Source organism: Notamacropus eugenii, chromosome 1 (assembly GCF_028372415.1).
Source record: "Notamacropus eugenii isolate mMacEug1 chromosome 1, mMacEug1.pri_v2, whole genome shotgun sequence".
Classification (NCBI taxonomy): domain Eukaryota; kingdom Metazoa; phylum Chordata; class Mammalia; order Diprotodontia; family Macropodidae; genus Notamacropus; species Notamacropus eugenii.
This window is the reverse complement of record NC_092872.1, coordinates 179,611,301-179,635,172: the sequence shown is the minus strand read 5'-3', so window position 1 is coordinate 179,635,172 and position 23,872 is coordinate 179,611,301. Positions and strand designations below refer to the sequence as shown.

Sequence of the window (23,872 nt, the reverse complement as noted above, 5' to 3'; positions counted from 1 at the left end):
AGAAAAGGGAAGGGAGGGAGAAATATCTTCTATTTTGGGAAGGGATTCGCAGGAATCACATCATAACTGCCCATAGAATCACCAATATTTTTCCATTCTTCATAGCTTTCTTGCCTCAAGTAGCCTCTGTTAGAGCTCAGTATAGCCAAATGGCAAGTCTCTTGGTAAGCTGACCAACTAAGATGCAGAGAAAATGTGTGTATATATGAGAGAGAGAGAGAGAGAGAGAGAGAGAGAGAGAGAGAGAGAGAGAGAGAGAGAGAGACAGACAGACAGACAGACAGACAGACACAGAGAGAGACAGAGAGAGAGAGACAGAGAGAGACAGAGAGAGAGACAGAGAGACAGAGAGAGAGACAGAGAGAGAGACAGAGAGAGAAATCAAGGGTACAAAATTGGGCAGCTTTTTAACCAGTAAGATGTCCACCATGATTGATCTCAGGGTTTAACTAAAGGTTCTCTGGCACTTTAGAGTTTTATTTTTATATGAGTACCTTATTATTTTATTGTTAATATTTAATAACTTGTCCTGCTTTCCAATTTTATTCTCCTTCCTATTCTGGGTAAAGAGACAAGACACTTTGCAAATTCACAATTTAATCTTATATTTGTAATTTAAGTTACTTTTTTTTGAACAGTTAAAAAAACACACTCTATTATCATGATCCTAGCTCTTGAACATATTAGTACATTAACTACACATCACCAAAACATAATCACAAAAGTCAAAGCACTTGTTACTTGAGTCTAGAGAACAAAAAGCTAAACAAACCAAAATCTCCCAGGAAACCTCACATCTCTATACTTCTAGCCCCATCCTCACAGTTCCAGTCTGTCTGAACACTCCTTTTCAACCACATCTTAGGTTGGACTCACTTTTTTACCAATCTGGGAAAGCATTAAAGAAAGTTGTATTTTTCTGAGTACGAAGAGTCGAGGTGATTGCACAAGCCCACATCCTAGCAAACTATAGGTTCTTTTTGTGCCAAGAGTTGCCAAGTGCAGGGATCAGGGGGAGTAGAGCAAAATATTACAATGACATTCACAGTCGGAGAGAAAAGCCCTATTACTCAAAGTAGCTGAGTCAGCAGCTGCATTGGTCAGAAAACAATGTTCAGGTGTCTTCTTTCTGGGAAGTCTCAGGTCACATGAGCTAAACTTTCAATAGTGAGGTTCCAGAACTTCACTTGGAAATCTGATACCCACACTCATGGATTTACCACTTTCTCTCCTTAGCACCCAAATTTCTGGTTATGAGCAATGAGCAAAGGTATGAAGGAATGCAATACTCAGCTCATGCTCCCTAAGATCTTCACATCTTGTGGTACATATTACAGTGAAACTGGCTACAGGAAGAGAGGAAGGGAGGATGGATTCAGACATGCTCTGTAACAATGGCATCCTTTGTCAAAAAGGAAAGGAGATAAATCTCATGTTTGAATAAGGAGAGACAGAAAGGTAGAAAGCAATTTTCTCAGGTCCTAGTAAGCCTGTTTACGTAAGTCTGGTGTGTAAGGAGATCAGATATGTGGGGAGAAAAGTTATGGAGTGAAACTGAACTTGATCAGGAAATAAAGACTAGAGTGAAGGTATGAGAAGTCAACTCAGGGAACGCCCCTTTCCATTGGTGAGCAACTCAGCTGCCAACTCAGATCTGTAGATTAGGTCCCCAAGGCCACATGACTTGGGTGTGGATCACTCTCACTTGAGGCAATGGGGCATTCCTTGCATGAAGTCAAGTTCATTAAGGGCAAATTTCTAATATGTCCAATACAATCCCAGAAAAAAAAAATTGTTTAAACTCTTTCCAATTTCCCCTCCTGAAAAATCTCTTCCTTCCCTAAGAAACATGTTAAATCAGGTAACTGCTGACTACAGGTGTTCAGACCAATGAGAAATGGAGAGAGAAATATATTTCTTTCACCTTCAGCTTCTGATTGTACCAAATCAAAAGATGAAATCTGTTTTGACACAAGCAGGAGACCAATATGGAGTAGCCATAGCCTCTCTTCAGTAAGAGATGAAAGGTTTTCATATTTACTGACAATCATAGACATTAATACATGCCACTGTTTCAGTTTAGAGTCTCTCAGAATGTTAGGATTTAGCTAAAAGAACTTTGCCAAGGGACAGCTGCACAATAAGGTTTGCCTTTCATAATTCCTTCGCATCCATTTAAAATTGCATACCTGAAAATAAAAGTTCTTCTAGCACTGAAAATATGCATGTTTGTAACAAAGTATATTATATGCCTTTGCCAAGGCAGTTCAGGGTGTGTTAAGAGAATGAATGCGCATGCACATGCGCACATGCACGCACACTTCCCTTTCAATGAGTCTCACCCCATCTTTAGCAGAAGGAATTTTCTAAAATGTGGAATTTTATCAAGTAATTCCGGAATCCTACATATTTATGAGAAGACATCTACAATGGAGGTATTTCATTCTACTTCAGCTACTTTCCCATCATTCTGTTTAACAGGTTAAGAGACTTTCTTTGTTCTTTTTTCTCTTTTCTTCTTAAAAAGGTCAGACCCTATGTTTATGCTAGCCCAGTTGGGGATTAGTGAAAATCAATTCCTGTTGAAATCATGCAGAGATAGTAAGTGGGGTTTACCTTCCCTGGAAATGAACTTCTACTTACCTGATTATTTCTTCTACAATGCACTGGCAAATGACCCCCAAAGCTCAGAAATGTGAGATTCAAGTTTTTCAGGCCACTTAACTTCATTCCCTTTTCCATCATCAGCAGAGAGGACAGTTCATGGAATGTATTCCTCTGAGCTAACAGCTCTGAAGTTGCCAAATCCATGCTCAATCTCATTAAAAGCTAGAAGCTTCTTTATGGTGTACACCAAATAGGCTTTGAAATAAGTCTTGAAAACAGCATACCTTTAAAAGGACCTGGGGTTAGAATCAAGTCTCCAGTACCAATTATGACCCATTATCTCCCTTGTATTAAAGAGCAGCATAGAGCAGAAGGCTAGTAGAGTTATGGCTATTGTATGCTACTTTTGCAATAGCTACAAATCCATGTCCATTTATTTCAGTGTTCGAAATATATGCATTTTGGAGCTGATACCTCTTTCACCTGCAGCAAAATCCTTAATTCAAGAATAAAGGTCAATTAAGTGAAAAGTCATTAACAGACACCCCAACAAGGGACCCTAATAATGACTAGGAAATCAACCTTTGCAGCATTTGTGGAGGGAGGGGGTTAGTCACTGTGCTAGAAAATTATTTTTCTTCATATGACCTGGAATATAAATACTAAGTGTGATGTATATACTAATGAAGGGAAAAGCATATACACGTGTATCCAGTTCTTCTATCGACACACAAGCCGTATTTTGGACACACTTCCAGAAGACGTGCTAGATGCCCTTTTGTCTGACTGATGCTGGGTTCTAAAAGCCCTGGAATAGCATCCCAGTTCTGCCTGACTTTCAGGCTATTAGTGTTGCCTGAGAAGTTTTACTTGGCCAGCTGTAATTAAAAATGGAAATGATGGATTTGCTTGCTCAGCTTCCATGAGAAACTTGAGGAGGGACATACATGATGGTAGGGCCTTGGCTATCCTGCTTGTTCTGAGCCCAGTTTGATGGTGCATGCAAGTTCACATATTCCATGTTATGGGGGTCTAGGGACATGTATGGTAAACTTCTGTGATCCTCAGTGAGCTCACTAGGGACTGTGAGACATGGTTACCATGTGCAATCCAATATGGATGCCTTCTAGGCAGCTATTTGATCTGGACACCAGCGAGGGTCATTCATCTACATTACCAACTAATTGCCTGAGAAATCTATGTGGGTTAGGGGTGGGGAGGGAAAGGGAAGGAAGAGGAGGGAAGAATGGCTAATACAATCCCAATCTCCTCAATTAGTTGAAATTTGTCTCTCAAATTTCAGCCTGATTCTCCTTGATGGAAGCTCAACCCTATGAATAAGAATATGGTTTAGAAAAGAGAGCAGGCAGATTCTGCAATACAAAGTTAAAGTGATTAATTTTATTTGGGGGAAATGGTATTTACTAGCCCCAAAGCAATTTGATCATCTTTTCACTCCTGACTATTTCTTCAACTATTTGGTTCACAATTGCAGGAAAGATGTTACCACTTGAATGCTCAGCATCCTGATATGAGTAGAAGTAAGCTGTTATGCTGAATGCACCCAAGGGATTGGCCCTGGTCACTCTAAACCTTTTTTGTAGTCTGAGGGATTTAAGATGAAGTACAATTGCTTTTATTACACATCTAATTGTTAATGAGAGGAAATGTAATCAGTTCCTCCTTCCAATGCTCTACATGGAATCAGGGAGACTGCTGTGTCCAGAAAAAAAAAGGCAGACAAAGATAGGGGCTGGCATAGAGTCCTGTTTTTTGGTGGGGGAAGAGATGAGGAGTGTTACTTCCTATGTACCACTTTTACAGGCTCAGAATCCACTACAGACTCACCTACTAGGATAATCTGAAGCAAAATCTTGGCCTGGACGCTATCTGAACAATTTTTTAACCCTTTTGAGTGTGGTATGTTCTAGCTGATCTACCTCAAGCATGCTGAGGACTTTCATATATCTTCTAAGTGGTTAAAAAGCTGGGAAGCAGGAGGAGAGAAAGAAAGTGAGAGAAAGGAGGAAACAAGAGATCCTGGATCAATGTACCAGATACGCCAGTGGTAATAAACCACAAAAACGCCACACACACACACACACACACACACACACACACACACACACACACACACGTTCACTCAGGCAGCCCCAGAAGGCATTAGGAAACGTTTGCCTCTTCTTCATTAATGATGGTTCTCAGTCAGGTGCTAGATGCTCCCAAAGCTCAAAAGTCTGCAAAGGGTGCTGAGCAGTCTATCTCAAAGCAGTATCTTCCTGTCCCTCAGGAGGGGTTTTCTCAGGGGCACTGGTTCTTCTGCTTAACAGCAAAGCAACAGAGATTCTGGCAAAACACTAAATATATTTATAGGTCATCTGTGCCTGCAACCAAAGAGGGGGGAAACAGGTGCAGTGGGGAAAGGAAGAAGGAGCAGGGAAAGGAGGGAGGCTTTAAAAGTTCCAATCATTCACCAAAGATAAAAGATATCTTCTGATAGCAGCACTTCAGCAGTCAGCTGTGCTGAGCAGACCATCCTGGGTCGACTGCAGGCCAACTCTGTTCAAACATGAGTCTGAAAGCCCCACTTCTCAGCTAATCCTGGGGAACTGGATAGTTGTTGTTTTTGTTGTTGCTGTCCTGGCATTGGCAGATACATTAAATACTGCAACTTTAATGAGTCCTGTAAAAGGAAAGGAAAGAGTTAGTTCTGTTTTCCAACATCTTCATCAAATACAAGAGTCAACGAACATTAACTGTGCTTCTACTTGGGGTAGAGATCCCAACAGCGTTTCTAACCTCATACGCCAACTGAGCAGCTGTAACCATAGGTAGGAAACACTATTTTTTAAGGATGTATATAAAGTCTGGCACTTGATAATACTGCTGCTTTTTGAACTATCTAGTGAGACCCAGGACTGTGTCTAGTCTAGTGTAAAGCACTAACAGTAACAGCTAATCCTGATCAATCAACCTTTCATTTATTAAAAATTTATTTAGGATTTACTATATATAATAAGGTACTGTACTAGGCAATACAAAATTTGATCCAAGGACTTTCAGCCAAGAGGTCTGCCTGAATGAGAGACAGATGGATCAATTCCTACAACTTACTTCGGTAAAACTCTGAATAATGGAAAACAAATCTGTAAGAAACCATAGGAAGTAACTACTCCCATTCCAGAACTGCACAAGAGGTCAGTCAGAAGCCAAGAGCAATAGGAAAAGGGCAACAGCAAAGTCTTCACCATTTACCACCTTTGCTCCTACACATGTGCCATAGAACAAGGGTGGGAAAAAATCATGCAACTGTTTTGACTGAGTTCACTAGAATTTACCTTACAAAACCTCAACTGGGTCCTTGCTGCTGCAAAGCAATCCTATTAAAACTCCCCTTATCAACTGTCCACAGTGGCTCTTTCAAACCTTCTCATCTCTCCTCAAATCTAGCATGATTTCCCCTTCTCTCTTTCTCATCTCTTATCACTCAAATGTCTTCTGCCACTCTCTCCTCCTTTATCCCCATCTCACATTATCAAGTGGCTTTAATCCTTTTCAAGGCTAAAACCTCTATCTGTTTAAGCAATCTTATTCCATCCTATCTCCTCCAAGAGAATGCCCCTTTTGTCATCCTACTCTATCACTTATTTTTTCTTTTTAATTTTAAAAAATATATCTAATATTTTATTTTCCTCAACTACATGTAAAAACAAATTTTAACATTCATTTTTTAAAATTCTGAGTTCCAAATTCTCTCCCTCTCCTCACCCCTCCTCAAGGTGAGCTGTTTGACATAGGTTATAGATGTGAAGTCATGTAAAACATATTTCCACATTAGTTATGTCTATCATTTATTTTCAATCTTTCCTTGTTTCCTGTCTCATTTCCTACTGTCTACAAATATGTCTTTGTCTATCCCCATTCTCAAAAAAATCCCTCACTTGATCCTTCCATCTCTGCTAATTACTGTCCTATATCTCTTCTGCCCTTTGTAGCTAAACTCCTCAAAAAGGCATTCTATAGCAGCGGCCTCTACTTTCTCTCCTCTCACTTGCTTCTTAACCTCTTAAAATCTGGCTTCTGACCTCATCATTTAAAGCCTTTCATAACTTAGCCCCCTCCTACCTTTCTAGTCCTTTTAAAAAAATATATAATTTATTTTCAGTTTTCAACATCTGCTTTTACAAGATTTTGAATTCCAAATTTTCTCTCCAACTTTCTCCCCTTCCCCCCACTCGAGGACAGCATGTACCCCACATAATCCTTTCCCCAGTCTGCTCTCCCTTTCATCACCCTCCTCCCCTCTATTTTCCTGTAGGGCAAAACAGATTTCTATAGCCCATTGCCTATAGGACTTATTTCCCAGTTGCATGCAAAAACACTTATTAACATTCATTTTTAAAGCTTTGAGTTCCACATTCTCTCCTTTCTTCCCTCCCCACCCACTCTCATTGAGAAAGCAAGTAATTTGATATAGGTCATACATGTGTATCCATGAAAAACACTCCCATAACAGTCATACTGCTAAAGACTAACCACATTTTCCTCTATCCTGTCCTGCCCTCCATTTATTCTATTCTCTCCCTTGACCTGTCCCCTCACAATAGTGTTAGCTTCTGATTACCCCTTCCCCCAATCTGCCATCCCTTCTATTATCCTCCCTCTCCTATGCCCTTCTCCCCTGCCTTCCTGCAGGGTAAGATAGATTTCCATACCCAGTTGAATGTACAGTATTCCCTCAAGCCAAATCTAATGACAGTAAAGCTTGCTTATTCCCTCTAAGCTCTTTCTTGCCTCTTTTATGTGAGATTATTTACTACATTCTACCCCTCCCTTTCTCTTTCTCCCAGTACATTCTTCTCAACACTAAATTTTATTTTTTAGGTATCCTCCTTTCATATTCAGCTCACTCTGTACCCTGTGTGTGTATACATATATATGCATATACACATACCAAATACACATCTGTGCACACATATACATACACATATAGCTACATACGTAGTATACACATATATATACAAATTATGTGTATGTGTGTGTGTGTGTGTATGTGTGTGTGTATACACTCTAACTACCTTAATACTGAGAAAGGTCTCATGAGTTACAAATATCATCTTTCCATGTAGGAATGTAATCAGTTCAACTTTAATGAGTCCTTTATGGTTTCTCTTTCCTGTTTGCCTTTTCATGCTTCTCTTGATTCTTGTATTTGAAAAGTCAAATGTTCCATTCAGTTCTAGTCTTTTCACCAAGAATGCTTGGAAGTCCTCTATTTCATTGAAATTCCATTTTTTCCCTCTGAAGTATTAAACTCAGTTTTGCTGGGTAGGTGATTCTTGGTTGCAATTCATTGACTTCCGGAATATCATATTCCAGATTCCATAGTTGCAGAAGTTGCTAACTCCTGTGTTATCCTGATTGTGTTTCCACCAACACTTGAATTGTTTCTTTCTGGCTGCTTGTAATATTTTCTCCTTGACCTAGGAATGCTGGAATTTGGCTACAATATTCCTAGGAATTTTCTTTTTTGAATCTCTTTCAGGAGGTGATTGGTGAATTCTTCCCATTTCTATTTTACCCTCTGGTTCTAGAACATCAGGGCAGTTTTCTTTGATAATTTCTTGGAAGATGATATCTAGGCTCTTTTTTTGATCATGATTTTCAGGTAGATCAATAATTTTTAAATTATCTCTCCTGGATCTATTTTCCAGGTCAGTTGTTTTTCCAATGAGATATTTCACATTGTCTTTTATTTTTTCATTCTTCTGGTTTTGTTTTATAAGTTCTTGATTTCTCATACAGTCATTACCTTCCATTTGCTCCATTCTAATTATTAAAGAAGTATTGTTTTCAGTGAGCTTTTGAACCTGCTTTTCCATTTGATCAGTTCTGCTTTTGAAAGCATTCTTCTCCTCACTGATTTTTTTGGACCTCTTTTGCCATTTGGATTAGTCTATTTTAAAAGTGTTATTTTCTTCAGCATTTTTTGAGGTCTCCTTTAGCAAGCTGTTGATTGGTTTTTTATGATTTTCTTGCATACCTCTCATTTCTCTTCCCATTTTTTTCCTCTACTTCTCTTACTTGATTTTCACAATCCTTTTTGAGCTCTTCTGTGATCTGAGACCATTTCATATTTTTCTTGGAGACTGTGGATGTAGCAGCCTTGACCTTGCTGTCTTACTCTGATTGTATGCTTTGATCTTCCTCATCATAAGAAAATACTTTTTTTCACCAAGAAAGCAACCATCTATAGTCTCATTTTTTCGCCCCTTTTTGCTCATCTTCCCAGCCAATTACTTGACTTTTGACTTCTTTGTTAGTGGAGGGTGTACTGTCCCAAGTTTCACAGGTTTTGTGCAGCTGTTTTCAGAGATATCTCTAGGGACCTGTAAATTCTCAGTTTCTCCAAAGTGATCAAAGGAGAGGTTTACTCCTCTCCTGGCATGCACTCGGGTCTATGAGCAACTACAAATACTCTTTTCTGCCCTGGAACTGCAAGTAAGATTTCCTCTCCACAGCTGCCACCAGCACTGCCACATCAGCACTCCTCCTTGCCCTAGGACTGTCACTCAGGACTGAGACCCAGATCAGTCGCTCGATTTCCCCACAGTCTGTAGGCCAAAAGCTCCAGAAGCAGCCACTACAGCAGCAGTGGTTGCTGCCACCCTGGGGCTGGGGCCAGACCACATTCCTCTCTCACCCAGGTAAGAAAGCTTTCCCACTGACCTTTGAAGCTGTCTTTGGTATTTGTGGGTTGAGAAGTCTGGAAACCAGTTGCAGCTGCCAGTGATTCAGCGCCTTAAGACCTGCTCCAGTCCTGTCTGTGCTTGTATGGCCCACACTGGGCTGTGTTTCACTCCAGGCTGCACTCCACTTCAAATCAGTGCAATAGACCCTTCCTGTAGACCTTCCAGATTGTCTTGGGCTAGAAATCTGTTTCACTCTGTCATTTTGTGGCTTCTGCTGCTCTAGAATTGGTTTAGTCATTTTTTTACAGGTATTTTTAGGGGTTTGGGGGGTGAACTCAGGCAGGTTCCTGCTTCTACTCTGCCATTTTCGCTCTGCCTTCCCCTAGTCCTTATACTTCTTCTCACATACTCTTTGATCTAGTGGCATTGGCTTCTGGGTTGTTCCATGAAAAAAGACACTTCATCTCTCGGTTCTGGGACTCTCTCTGGCTGTGCCCCAGCTCATGCTTGCTCTCTTTAGTTCCAACCGCTGACTTCTCAGGTTTCTTTTAAGTCCCAACTAAAAGTCCACCCTTTACAGGAAGCCTTCCCCAACCCCATTTAATTCTGGTGCCTTTCCTTTGTTAATTGCTTCTTATTCATCCTGTACAAAGCTTGCTTTGCATATATTTGTCTGCATATTGATGGCAGGGTCTGTCTTTTGCCCCTTTTGGTATATCCCCTGTGCTCAGTACAGGACCTGGTGTTAATGTTCATTGACTGATTTATTGAAAACTGCCCAGACCTATTAGAAGCAGAGGGCAAAGTAAAGATACAAGGTATTAACTCATCACATTCTGAAAGTAATCATAAAAGGAAAGGTTCCAGAAATGTCATAGCTGAAATTAGAGCTCACAAGGTACTGTAAGCCACCAAAAAGAAAATTTTAAAATAAAGGAACCACAATCAGTAACAGTAATATCTACTATAAATGAGATAATATCTTGAAATGCAATATTCTAAAAGGCAAAAGGTATAAACTTATAACTGACTATACTTTAAAGGGAAAAAAAGAGGACCTTTAAAGGAATAGAGGATACCAAGTAATCCTGATGAAAAGACAAGAGCTGAGTGAAATAGATGAATCAAAAGAAACTTGGAAAGGTAAACTTATCTGACCAATTGGAAGCAGTTTTATGATAATATAGTGTTAACATTCTAATTGGAGGGAGAAGAAAGTAAGTGTCTTTCCATTAAGAAAATAATGTCTTTAAAGGGACCTGACAGAATTACACAAGAAAAACAGAGGTCCCTGGAGGTGGACAGGTTCTGTTCTGAGTGTTTGAGAAGGGAGGGTAAAAGGAATACACTAATGTACAAAAGAAGAAAAAGGAGATGAAACTTGCTATTCCTCAAAATTGGGATTTATGAGAAGAGTGAACAAAAGTGAAGGAAAGGGTATGGGAAAGGGGCATCAGATGAACTTCAGTCTTGCCTGAAAATGGACAAAGGAGGGCTGAACACAAACATACAAAATCTGGTGCAGAAATGATGCAAACTGAAAGGAGGATAAGTGGGAATGGGGAAAGGGATAAAGAGGGAGAATAATACTGGAAAGGAATAGTCACAAGTCAAACAAAATTCCTGATCCTGAAGCAGGGATGAAAAAGGAGGACAATAAAAGAAAAGAAAAAGACAAGAATCTAAGGAGGAGAGGGTGCTTTAGATGGCTTCTTAGACAATGGGGAACAGCTGAGCTAATGGTGGCATATGAATGTAAGAGAAGATCAGTGTTTTAGAAATGACAAAGGTGACTATTGCAGAGAATCTTGAGAAATGATACAGATTGAAGTGAGTAGAATTAGAATATTATCTACAAGAAAGATAACACCGTAAAGAAAAACAAATTTGAAAGACTTAATAACTCTGATCAATGCAATGATTAATCGTGTCTTCAAAGGACCTATGATGAAGCATCCTACCCATCTTCTGACAGGGAGGACATAAGGTATAGAAAAGGATATATAAGGACATAAGGTATAGGAAGAGACATATACTTTTGGACACAGTCACTGTATAGATTCACTTTGCTTGATTATGTTGTTTTTTTTAAAAACAATCTTTCTCTTTTTTTCTCTTTCTCTTTTTAATTGTGGGGGTGGGAGCAAGGAGCAATGATAATATCCAAAAAAGACCACTGAAACATTTTTAAAATGCATAGAAGGGGAGGCAGAGCCAAGATAGTGGTATAGCAGGAAATACAACAAACTTTCCCCAAAATTTCTCCTGTACTGGACTGAATCTTGATGGGAAAATTTAAGAAAAAAGGTCACAGTAAGTCATTTTTCCAGCTGAGTTCAGCATAAAGACACAGAGAAGGCTGGGAATAACAGGGACAGGGTCTGGTCAGGAGATACCATGTGGAATACTCTAGCATGTAGGAAGAAACTGGTCACCAGGGCAAGGGGCGGTCCCAGATCCATACTGGGATATTGTGAAAGAACATGGGCCATCTTATAGCTTGGGTGTCCATGCCCCAGTGGTGCAGACTGCAGAAGGGACCTGTTCCCAGAGGTGGCATGTCAGGATAAGGAGCAATTTGCAATGTAGCTCAGATTCCAAGAGCAGAGTGAAGGTCTCAGTCCTAGCTTTCAGTCTTAAGCCTGTAGAGGAATAATCAGTGTACAAACCAGGGTGGCATATTCTTGCTCAGACATGAACCCAGGTCAGGAATGTACAGAGTTCGTACCAAGTGGCAGCAATCAGACTGCCCTGGAATAGACCACTTTTGGGAACATTGAAAACTTGTAGGTCCCCAACCTGTATTGTCCCTAAGATTCTGGAATAATACAACATTCAACACCTCCAGAAAGCACTAACAGGAGTAGCCCTCCCAACCAGAAACAAAGTTGGAAATCAGGAAATAGGCTGAAAGAATGAGCAAACAAACAAACAAAAAGAAACTTACTGTTAAAAAAAAACAAACCTCTTATGGTGACAGATGCTCAAGATACAAACCCAAATGGAATGACTCCAGAATATCTGTAAGCAAAGTCTCAGAGGAAAACACAACTTGGGCACAAATTCAACTAGAATGGCAGAGAGATGAAGCAAGAATTAAAATAAAAAGTTATGTGTTTTTATAAATGAAATGAAAGTACTAGAAGAAAGAATTAGAAAAGAAATGAGAGTTGTGGAAGAAATTGGAAAGATAATTAGCAACTTGGTATAAGAGTTACAAACCTTGCCCAAGCAATAAACTCCTGACAGAGGGGCAAAGTATAAACAGAAGGAATCTAACAGAGACCCTTGTAAAGAAATCATCAAACAAGAACTTCTAGAAACATTATAGACCAAATCTGGAAATTCCAAGTCAAAGAAAAAAATACTACAGCAGCCAGAAGGAAAGAACTCAAGTATGGAGGAGCAACTGTCAGGGTCACATGTGATTTAAGCAGCTACTAACATAAAAGAGTGCAGAGCTTAGAATACAATATTCCAGAAAGCAAAGTATATAGGTTTACAGCCAAGCCTAACTTACTCTGCAAATCTAAGTATGATGCTACAGTGAAAAAATGGATCTTTAATGAAATAGAAGACCTCTAAGCAATCTTGATGAAAAAAACAGAACTGAGTAGAAACTTTGCAATTCAAACAGAGAAGTTAAGAAATACATAAAAAAGGTAAACATGAATAAACAATTGTAAGAAATTAATATGGATAAACTGTTCACATTCAAATATGGGGAGATGATACATTAGTCCCCTCTGAACTCTATTATCATTAGAGAAAGTCTAATTAGATAAGGTGAGAAGAAGAAGAACACTTAGGGTAAGGGAAGTGGGGGAAACAGGCAGGGCAGGGGATAAAAGGAAGGTTAAGGAAGATTATCTTATATTATTGGGGTGTATAAGCAGACATACAAATGATGAGAGTATCAGTGGGAATGGACGATATTGATTCTCACTCTCATATAAACTGGTCAAGAATATAAACATACACACAACACACACATAGAGAGAGCCAAGTACAAAAGGTATTTCACTCAACTGAAAAATAATGTGGCAAGGGGAAAGGAAGAAGGGGGAATCAGAAGGAGGGCAAATTAAGGGAGGGATTAGTCCTAAGCAAAACAAACTCTAATTAAGAGGTTAGAAACTGAGGGGATGTCTATCAAGTTGAGGATGGCTGAACAAGTTATGGTATATAAATGTGATGAAATACTCATTGTGCTGTAATGATGAAAAGGAGGGTTTCAGAAAAACCCAAGATTTGTAGAGTAAACTGAAAAGAACCAGTAGGACAATTAACACAATGACAACAAAACAGTAAAGACTCATAGTGAAACACAACAAATCTCTACATTGACCTTATTGAAAAATATTCTTTTTTTTAGAAGCCAAATTGCAAAGGATTGAGAAATTTGTGAGGAAAAGGGAAGTAAAGACAATAGGGTAGGCCACTTTTTCTAGGAGTCTGGTTGTGAAATGAAAGAGATGTAGGAAGATAGCTTGGGGAGATGGTGGAGTCCAGTGATAGTCTTTTCAAGATGGGGAAGATTAGAGTGTGTTTGCATGAAGTAAGGAAAACCAGTATATAGGGAGACATTGAAGATTAGAGAAAGAGAGGGAACGATTGTGGAGTGGATAGGATAGAAAAGGTGGGATCAAAGGTACATGTAGAGGGGGTGACTTTGGAGAAAAGGGTCACCTTTTCAGCAGAGGAAAGAGGAAAGGTGAGAAGAATGAAGGACACTATCAACGGTTTTTGAAATGTAGAGAGGGAAGGAGAGAACATAGAGTTAATGGTGAATAATCTTTATTTTCTTAGTAAGGTATAAGTCAGGGTCCCTCAGCTGTGAGGGAGGGATGAGGGCATGGTGTGGGAGTCTCGAGGAGAGAAGTAAAATTTTAGAACAGTCTCTGTGGGGAGTGCAAAAGAGAAGTAAAATTATTGTCTTGTGGTGAGGGAGCAGATGACATTAGGTAACAAATTTGTAGTGTTCTTGGTTTGGTTGTATGATTTCCTCCAGCTTCAAAGCTGGAGCACAAGGAGGAGTAAAAAAGGCAGATGATCTGATTAATCCAGGTTGGGGTCCAGTAGGGTGTGGGTAATGATAGGACAGGAAGGCAAGGGATTAAGAAGCAGAGGATAGTACAGAACTGAAGTGGTCAACTATAACAGTAATGTCAAACTCAAACAGAAAGGAATCCCTGTAGACTGTATACTCAGAAAACCAAAAATTAACCTCATTTATGGTTTACTATCTTTAATCTATTTTGTTAAACATTTCTCAATGACATTTTAATCTGAATTCCTGTGTTCTTGCTGGCTGCTTTGATACGTGTGAACTGAATTTATGAAGCAAGAGAAGTAAAGTTGGATAAGGGGTGATGGCCTGAGAAGAGTACTCAGATGTGGAGAAGTCAGAGGTCTTGATGATGATGGAGAATAGGTTTAGGAAGGAGAGGAATAAGGGGTGATGAAATGATAGATTATGATGTGATAAAAGAATTTTGGAGTTTCTGATGGCTGAACAAAACAATTGTCGATATGACCTTCCGTGTATGTTGAAGAGGTAGAGTGCTAGGTTTTGAGAGTTAAGGAGAGTTTTGGATAACTGAAGGGACTGGTGAGGTATATGGCATTTTTTCATTTATTCAGAAGGCAGTACTTGACATGGGACAATCTCAAATATTTGAATGAACTCATCTGGATCTACAGTAATCTTCAGAACCTATCTCATGACCTCTTAATACCTGAGAGAGGCTGGAAATGACTGATGATGGGTCTTCCTTAACTCTCTCCAAACATACAATTTCAAAGTAATAAGGCCTGACCCTAATTTGAAGGTGGATTAGGGGAGAGAAGTAAGGAGCCTTGGAACCTAGCTTTTGTAATCAAATGGTATTGATAAAGTGAGATCTTAGATCGTGGGAACCAAATAAATATGGCTAGACTATACATGTTATAATTTCAAGGGAGTTATGTCTCTATGACATGTGACATATGCTTGGTTAAAAGAGTTTCTGTTGTCATAATGTATCATTTCCAGATTTAAACTAAGCAATACAAAAAGAGCCAAAGTCAACACCTTGGGTCTTTTAATTCCCAAGGTATTTCAAAATCAAAATTGTATTTTCTTTTTAGAGTTCAATAGGTTTGTAGAAGGCGACTGATTCACCAACAGCACTGGCAGTTTCTAGACTGCTCAGTGTATAGATGCCAAAGACAACTTATATCAGCAGGAAAGGTCTGCTGGACCTGGGTCACAGTGGATAGCAGTTTAGTATGGACAATGTCAGCACAGCCCCAGCCCTAGGAAACCAGGAACAGGCATTGGGAGTGACTGAATCAGCAGTGGCAGTGGCAGTGGCTGATTTGAGAGTCTCAGCCCACAAATGGTAAGGGAGTTGGATAACTTGTAAATTACAGAGGTCTCTTTGTGAGCACTTGGGCAGGACTCTGTTGCTTTGCCCATACTTGGATCCTGATCCTGGGTGGCAGTCCCAGGGCAAGGAGGAATACTAGCATAGCAGAGATTGCAGCAGCAATAGAATGGGGACCCTTCTCACAGTTCCAGGACAGAAAAGAGTGCTTATGCTTGCTCACAGATCAAAGCACAGGCAAAGAAGAATAAACACCTCTCCTTAGATCGTACCACCTTAGAAAACTTATAGGTTCTTGCAAGTATCTCTGAAAACAGCTGCATAAAACCCCTGAAGCTTGGGACAGAGCACCTCCAACCTGAAACCAGAGCCCTACCTTAACAAAGACTTAAAAAGTCAAGTAATAGGCAGGGAAAATAAGCAAACAATGGGAAAAACTCTGATTACAGAAACTTACTTTGGTGACAAGGAAGATCAAAATACACACTCAGAAGAAGACAACAAAGTCAAAGCTCCTATATCCAAGTCTCCAAGAAAAATATGAATTGGTCTCAGGCCATGGGAGAGGATTTGAAAGGATTTTGAAAGGCAAGTAAGAGAAGTACAGGGAAAAATGGGAAGAGAAATGAGAGTGATCCAAGAAAATCATGAAAAAAGAATAAACAGTTTGCTAAAGGAGGTACAATACTGAAGAAACTATCACCTTAAAAACAGACTAAACCAAATGGTAAAAGAGGTCCACAGAGTCAATGAGGAGAAGAATGCCTTAAAAAGCAGAACTAGTCAAATGAAAAAGGAGGCCCAAAAGCTCACTGAAGAATATAATTCCTTAAAAATTAGAATGGAGAAGAATAATTATTGGGGGTGGAGCCAAGATGGCAGAGTTGAAGGACGGACCTTAGAAACTCTCCCCCCCCAGACCATTAAGTACCAGTAAAAAATGACTCTAAACAAATTCTGGAGCAGCAGAAGTCACAAAATGAAGGAGTGAAACAGATTTTCAGACCAAGACAGTCTGGAAGGCTGAAAGGAAAAGTCTATCACACTGGGCTTGGAGTGGTGGGCCATGCAGCATGGACAGGGTTGGAACAGGCTTCAGCGTGCAGAATCATGGGTAGCTGCTGAGGTTCCCAGATTTCTTAATCCACAAATGCTAAAAACAGCTCCAGAGGTCAGTAAGAAAGCTCTTTCACCTGGGTGAGAGGGGAGTGAGGTCAGCCCCTGCCCAAGGGCAGCAGCAGCCACTGAGGTGTCCACTTTTGGAATCCTGGCCTAAAGATCCTGGGGGAATCAAGCAGCTGATATGGATCTCAGTCCTGAGTGGCAGTCCTGGGGTGAGGAGGAGCACCAGAGTGGTGGAGATGGTGGTGGCAGTGGAGAGGGAATCCCTACTTGCAGTTCCAGGGCAGAAAAGAGTGCTTGTGGTTGCTTGCAGCCCAGAGCGCAGCCCAGGAGAGGAGTAAACTCCTCTCCCTTGATTGTGCCACCTTGGAGGAACTAAGAACTTACAGGTCCCTAGAGATATCTCAGAGAACAGCTGCACAAAACCTCTGAAGCCCAGAGTAGTATACCCTCCACTTGACAAAGGACTCAAAAATCAAGTAACTGGCTGGGAAAATGCCCAAAAAAGGGAAAAAAAATAAGACTATAGAAGGTTACTTTCTTGGTTAAAAGGTATTTTCTTCCATCCTTTTGGATGAGGAAGAGCAAAGCATACCATCAGAGGAAGATATCAAAGTTAAGGGTTCTATATTCAAAACCTCCAAAAAAAATGCAATGGTCTTAGGCCATGAAAGAGCTCAAAAAGGGTTTTGAAAAATCAAGTAAAAGAGGTGGAGGAAAAATTGGGAAGAAAAATGAGAGTGATGCAAGAAAATCATGAAAAACCAGTCAACAGCTTGCTAAAGGAGACCCCCAAAATGCTGAAGAAAATAATACCTTTATAAATAGACTAACCCAAATGGCAAAAGAGGTCCAAAAAAATCAATGAGGAGAAGAATGCTTTAAAAAGCAGAACTGGCCAAATGGAGTTCAAAAGTTCAATGAAGAAAATAGTTCTTTACAATGGAGCAAATGGAAGCTAATGACTTTATGAGAAATCAAGAAATCATAAAACAAAAGAATGAAAAAATAGAAGACAATGTGAAATATCTCATTTAAAAAACAACTGACCTGGAAAATAGATTCAGGAGGGATAATTTAAAAATTATTGGTCTACCTAAAACCACGATCAAAAAAAGAGCCTGGACATCATCTTCCAAGAAATTATCAAGGAAAATTTCCCTGCTATTCTAGAACCAGAGGATAAAATAGAAATGGAAAGAATTCACCAATCACCTCCTGAGGAGATCCCAAAAGGAAAACTCCTAGGAATATTGTAGCCAAATTCTAGCATTCCTAGGTCAAGGAGAAAATATTACAAGCAGCCAGAAAGAAAAAAATCAAGTATTGTGGAAATATAATCAGGATAACACAGGATTTAGCAGCTTCTACAACTAAGGGATCAAAGGGCTTGTAATATGATATTCCAGAGGTCAAAGGAGATAGGATTAAAACCAAGAATCATCTACCCAGGAAAAGTGAGTATAATACTTCAGGGGAAAAAAAAATGGAATTTCAATGAAATAGAGGATATCCAAGCATTCTTATTGAAAAGACCAGAGCTGAATGGAAAATTTGACTTCAACTACAAGAATCAAGAGAAACATGAAAAGGTAAATAGGAAAGAGAAGCCTTAAGGAATTCATTTAAGTTGAAGTGTTTACATTCCTACATGGAAAGATGTTATTTGTAACTCATCAGACCTTTTTCAGTTTTAGAGTAGTTATAGGGAATATATTACACATACACACACACCACACGTATATGCATATGAATGTATGCATGTGTGCATTATGTATGTGTAGGTATGTATATGTACATGGGTGTATGTGTGTATGTATATATGTGTGTATATACATATGTGTCTGCATCTATATCTATATACATAGAGCGCATAGGCTGAGCTGAGTATGGAGAATACCTAAAAAAATAAAATTTACTCTTGAGCAGAATGTACTAGGAGTAAGAGAAAGGGAGAGGTAGAATGTAGCAAATCATCTCACATAAAAGAGAGAAGAAAGAACTTTTACAATGGAGGGGAAGAGGGAGGAGATGAAAGGAAAGTGAGCCTTACACTCATGAGATTTGGTTTAAGGAGTGAATAACACACACTCAATTGAATATGGAAATCTATTTTACCTCGCAGGAAGGCAAGGGGAAAGTGAATAGGAGAGGGAAGATAATAGAAGGGACAGCAAATTGGGGAAAGAAATAATCAGAAACAAACACTATTGTGGGAGGACAAGTCAAGGGAGAGAATGGAATAAATGGAGGGGAGGATAGCATAGAAGGAAATGTGTTTAGTCTTTTACAACATAACTATTATGGAAGTACTTGGCATTGTTACACATGCATGACCTATATTGAATTGCTTGTTTTCTCAATGAGGGTGGGTGGGGAGAGAGGAAGGGAGAGAACATGGAACTCAAAGCTTTAATAATGAATGTTAAAAATTGTTTTAGCATGCAACTAAAAATTAAGATATACAGGAAATGGAGCACAGAAATCTTATTTTGCCCTAAGGAAAACAGAGGGGAAGGGGGATGGAAGAAGGGTGGGTGGGAAGACTGAGTGGAGGAAGGGATGGATGGGGGGGTGCATGCTGTCCTGGGGAGGTGGGGGGGGGAGAAAAATTTGAATTCAAATTATTGTGGAAGTGAATGTTGAGAACTGAAAATAAATAAATTTTATAAAATTAAAAGTAAAAAAATTTAGAATGGAGCATAATGACATTATACAAAATCAAGAAAGTTTAAAACAAAACCAAAAGAATAGAAAAATAGAAGACAATGTGAAATATCTCATTGGAAAAACAACTGACCTGGAAAATAGATCTAGAAGAGATAATTTAAAAATTATTGCACCATGATCAAAAAAACAGCCTAGACATCATCTTTTAAAAAATTATCAAGGAAAATTGCCCTGATATTCTAGAACCAGGGGGCAAAATAGAAATGGAAAGAATCCACTGATTACTTCCTGAAAGAGTTCCCCAAAGGAAAACTCCTAGGAATATTGTAGCCAAATTCCAGAGTTCCCAGGTCAAGGACAAAATATTACAAGCAGCCAAAATTTAATTTCAAATATCGTGGAGCCACAATCAGGATAACACAAGATTTAGCAGTTTCTACATTAAAGAAGTTGGAAGGCTTGGAATATGATATTCAGAAGGGCAAAGGAGCTAGGATTATAACCAAGAATCACCTATCCAGCAAAACAGTATAATCCATGAGGAAAAGATATGGACATTCAATGAGATAGAAGAATTTCAAGCATTCTTGAGAAAAGATTAGAGCTAAATAGAAAATGTGACTTTCACATACAAGACTCAAGAGAAGCATGAAAAAGTAAACAAGAAAAAAATTTAAAAAAGACTTATTAAAGTTAAACTGTTTACATACCTACTGAAAAGATGATATTTGTAACTCATAAAACCTTTCCCATTATTAGGGTAGTTAGAAGGAGTATATATAGACAGAGTGCACAGGTATGCACAGATGTGAATATGAAGGGATGATAGCCAAAAATAAAATTAAGGGGTGAGAGAGGAGAATGTACTGGGAGAAAGAGAAAGGGAAAGGTATAATGAGGTAAATTTTCTCACATAAAAGAGGCAAGAAAAAGCTTTTACAGTGGAGGGGAAGAGGTGTGGCAGGTGAAGGAGAGTGAGTGAACCTTACTCTCACCAGAATTGGCTCAAAGAGGGAATAACATACATACTCAATTGAGTATAGGAATCTATCTTACCCTACAGGAAAGTAGGGGGCAAGGGGATAAGAGAAGGGGAGGTGTGATGGAACAGAGGGCAGATTGGGGGAGGGTGTAGTCACTAGAAGCAAAACAATTCTGAGGAGGGACAGGGTGAAAGGAGAGAGAGAGAGAGAGAGAATACAATAGAATAAATGAGGGGGAATAGGATGGAGGAGGTAAAAACAGTTAGCCTTTCACAACATGACTATTATGGAAGTGCTTTGCATGACTACACATGTGTTACCTATATAGAATTGTTTACCTTCTCAATGGGGGATGGGGTGGGGAGGGAGGAAGGGAGAGAATTTGGAACTCAAAGTTTTGGCTTGTATCCTGAAGCTCATAGATGTTAAAAAAGATTCTCGTGGTTACAAAGTTCATTAGTAGTGGAACTTGAACCAGACACTACCCAGTTCTACTTACTCTGAAACCAACACATTTCCTCAAGTCTTCCACATCATTTGGTCAGTGTAAAGGTAGTTCTCCTATAACGGTTGCCAATTTACAATATGAAGTAGATCAAAATTACTGGCATAAAAGTGAAAGGATCCTTATCCCATTACCTTTACCATTTTCCTCCACATTTTTTACTGCTCCTTAAGACATTATTTAGCTGTCACCACAGCTATAAACTTTTCATTCTAGTCATCTAGAAATCATTACAAGCTTACTTACTCCACACCAAAGTGGGGCTTCCATTTTAAATGTAGTAAAAGGGGAGATATCATTGGTTTAAAGATGGCAGAATGTATCTCAAACCCTATTCAAGATACAAAACAAAACAGACTTATTTTGGGGAAAAAAATAATTCTTCCAGAATCATCAGGAACAAAAACTACATTAACCAAAGGTAATACTGGATAAGGCAGCCCCAAATCTTTGTTACTCAGGAAAGAGGTGTGCTTTGCCTGTACTTCCTGACCTTCTAACACAAACATGCAGAACTAGATACGCAACCATTTTTCCTACCTGTGCAAGTGTGAGGTCAATGTATAATTATTTATCTGGAGACGTAGGTGTATGTGCGAGAAGGGGATCGAGGTGGTTCAGCTGGGGCAGCTGGGTCATTTAGGAAGTCCCAGATGAGGATTGTGTCATCATGTGAACTACTGACGATCTGGAATTCATCGAACTGGAGTCGGAAAACTCTTCCTGAATGTTCCTAAACAGGCAGAAAAAAAGTCTACATTGTTTAAGTTCTTTAGGGATTCAGGCAGCAGTAGACTTCTCTATTTTTTCAACAAGATGCTCCTTGATCCCTTTTGGACAAGTAGCAATGGAGAATAACCAAGAAACAGAAAAATGCTTGAACTGGTCTAGACTAACGGGATAGAAATGCAGTATGAAAATGCTACAATATGTCCAAAGTCAGCTGCCAAGAATGATTCTTCACTAGCAGTTCTAAGGACATGCACAAAAATGGATTTAATTGGGATTTAAGGCAGGTGAAAACAGTATGAAGATTTGGCAACAATAAGCCTAGATCAGAATAATATTCTAGAGTTCAAACAATAAAAGCATTATATTATTTTCTTTCATCCATTTTCTATTCAATAAACATTTATTAAGCATCTACTGAGTGGAGAACACTGGATTTTAGTTATCATGGGAAATATAAAATTTAGATAAAATATAGTACATGCCCTCCTAATGCCTCTTTCTTTCCTTCCTTCCTATGTATAAGTTTACTGTAGCTTTATTTAACTATAAATTTAAATAACATGTGTGAACTGAAATAGAGCTCAGCACTTCTGCAGACTTGTTTCTTCTCTTGTAAAATACATGTAGGAAGCACCACCTACAGATTGAGTGCTGGTGAAACTAAGTACCAAGAGCATTTTTCCCCTTGTTCTTGGATGGAGATAATAGTCAAGACTTCCAGTATCAAAAAGCAGAGACAAAAAAACCCCACTTCTCCATGGAAAACTATACTTTTCTATTTTAGTTTCAGAAGTTGCTATAAGCTCGTGGAGTGACTTTACTGTCTGGGGAGGGAAAAACATAAAAGGGAACTGGCCTGCAGAGAGCATTTGTTATCTGTGGACTTGCTCCTACTGTTTGAAAATTGAACACAAACAGTAGGAGGTTTCCTATCTTCAGCATGAGCTGGGTTTGATTCTGGAGGCTATGTGAAACAAAGAAGGAGGGATAAATGGACTGAAGGTTGCCCTTTAGTTAGAGCTATTGACAATTGGGAAAACCGTGCTCTGTCCCACTCCATCATTACTGCCCGGGCCTGGAAAATTTTTTTGTGCCCAGTTTCCTCCTCCTCCTGCTTTTTCACTGGACACTAATGTTGTTGTTCTTAAAAATGACAATAAAGTTTATCAGAAGGTCAATTTTGTTTTGTGCCTTCAAAAAGTCACTACTGAGAGGACTCCTTCAATGCTTGAATTTTAACAGGCCAGGAAGGAAAGCTACCCTGTCACAGGGAATTTCTTGAATCTGAGATAAGAACAGTAAATCCCCAGACAGTATCTAGATGCCTGTTTTCAGAGTCTTCCTCTCTTTCCTTCCCCTCTCTTTGTGGTTTGAGTGGGGAAAAGAGAACTATTTGAAGTTCATCCATATTACTACCAATCCACGATTTCTCATGCTTAGAGAGCTGAGTCAAATTGAAATCCAGCAGATAACTAATTTACTTTGTTCATTAAATGTACTGTGACCCAAATGGATTTTAAGTTATGGCCAAGAAAGAGGACAAGATGGTGTCTTGGGCTCCAAAAGGGAAGAACAAGCTTTGAACTTCTAAAGGAATTCTTTTTGGAATCTAGTGGGTGCTACAGTCCTGAAAATCTTCACAAATTTCTTTCTTTCCTAGGACATTATGACTCTATATTTATAAAGAATCTCTACCAAACAGACACAAACAAGCTTTAAAGTATCTCCTCTTTGCACTAATATGACCTATATCACTTTGTATGGGAACACTTTCTCATTTCAACCTACATACTCTTCTTTTTTCTCCCTCATTGACCTGCCTGATCTAGGAGATATATATTGCAATATGGGCCTTACTTAGTATCTTTTCTGTGGACCTTTGTTTTCTAAGGAAGGTGATGAATTTAAAAATGTAGATCCAAAGTATATGTCTTAAAGCAAATGGATTACTATGCTTCCAAGGAGTCACAGTTTCATAAACAGTATGTATGGAGAGACAAATAGCCACACTAGACCAATGTAAATCTTGAAGTATCTACATACCATCTTACAATATAAGATATTATTAGGGAATAATTATTTGAAAAATCATTTGGTTACCTTTTAAAATGTGTATCTTGCGTGTGTGGAGGGCTCCTGTTTTGTTTTTCTAAAATAAGATATTGCTGAATGTTACATGGTTAAGCTCAATTA

The 23,872-nt window shown here is 39.1% G+C and overlaps 1 protein-coding gene across 14 annotated transcripts in view; it reads right to left on the bottom strand.

Annotated features, from left to right (window-relative positions):
* Positions 1–588: 588 nt before the first annotated feature.
* Positions 589–23,872, bottom strand: part of BTRC (beta-transducin repeat containing E3 ubiquitin protein ligase) — a 207,955-nt gene continuing 184,671 nt past the window's right edge. For 11 of the 14 annotated variants that reach the window (XM_072620515.1, XM_072620440.1, XM_072620475.1 and 8 more), the window contains 2 exons: positions 21,488–21,680; positions 589–5,290 (listed from right to left, as the gene is read on the bottom strand). In XM_072620515.1, coding sequence (XP_072476616.1) covers positions 21,519–21,680 — 162 coding nt within the window. In that variant the 3' untranslated portion in view covers positions 589–5,290; positions 21,488–21,518. Of the gene's footprint in view, positions 5,291–7,750; positions 7,766–21,487; positions 21,681–21,709; positions 23,829–23,872 lie in introns of those variants that run through there. The other 3 variants (XM_072620437.1, XM_072620450.1, XM_072620489.1) reach the window with 3 other exon arrangements.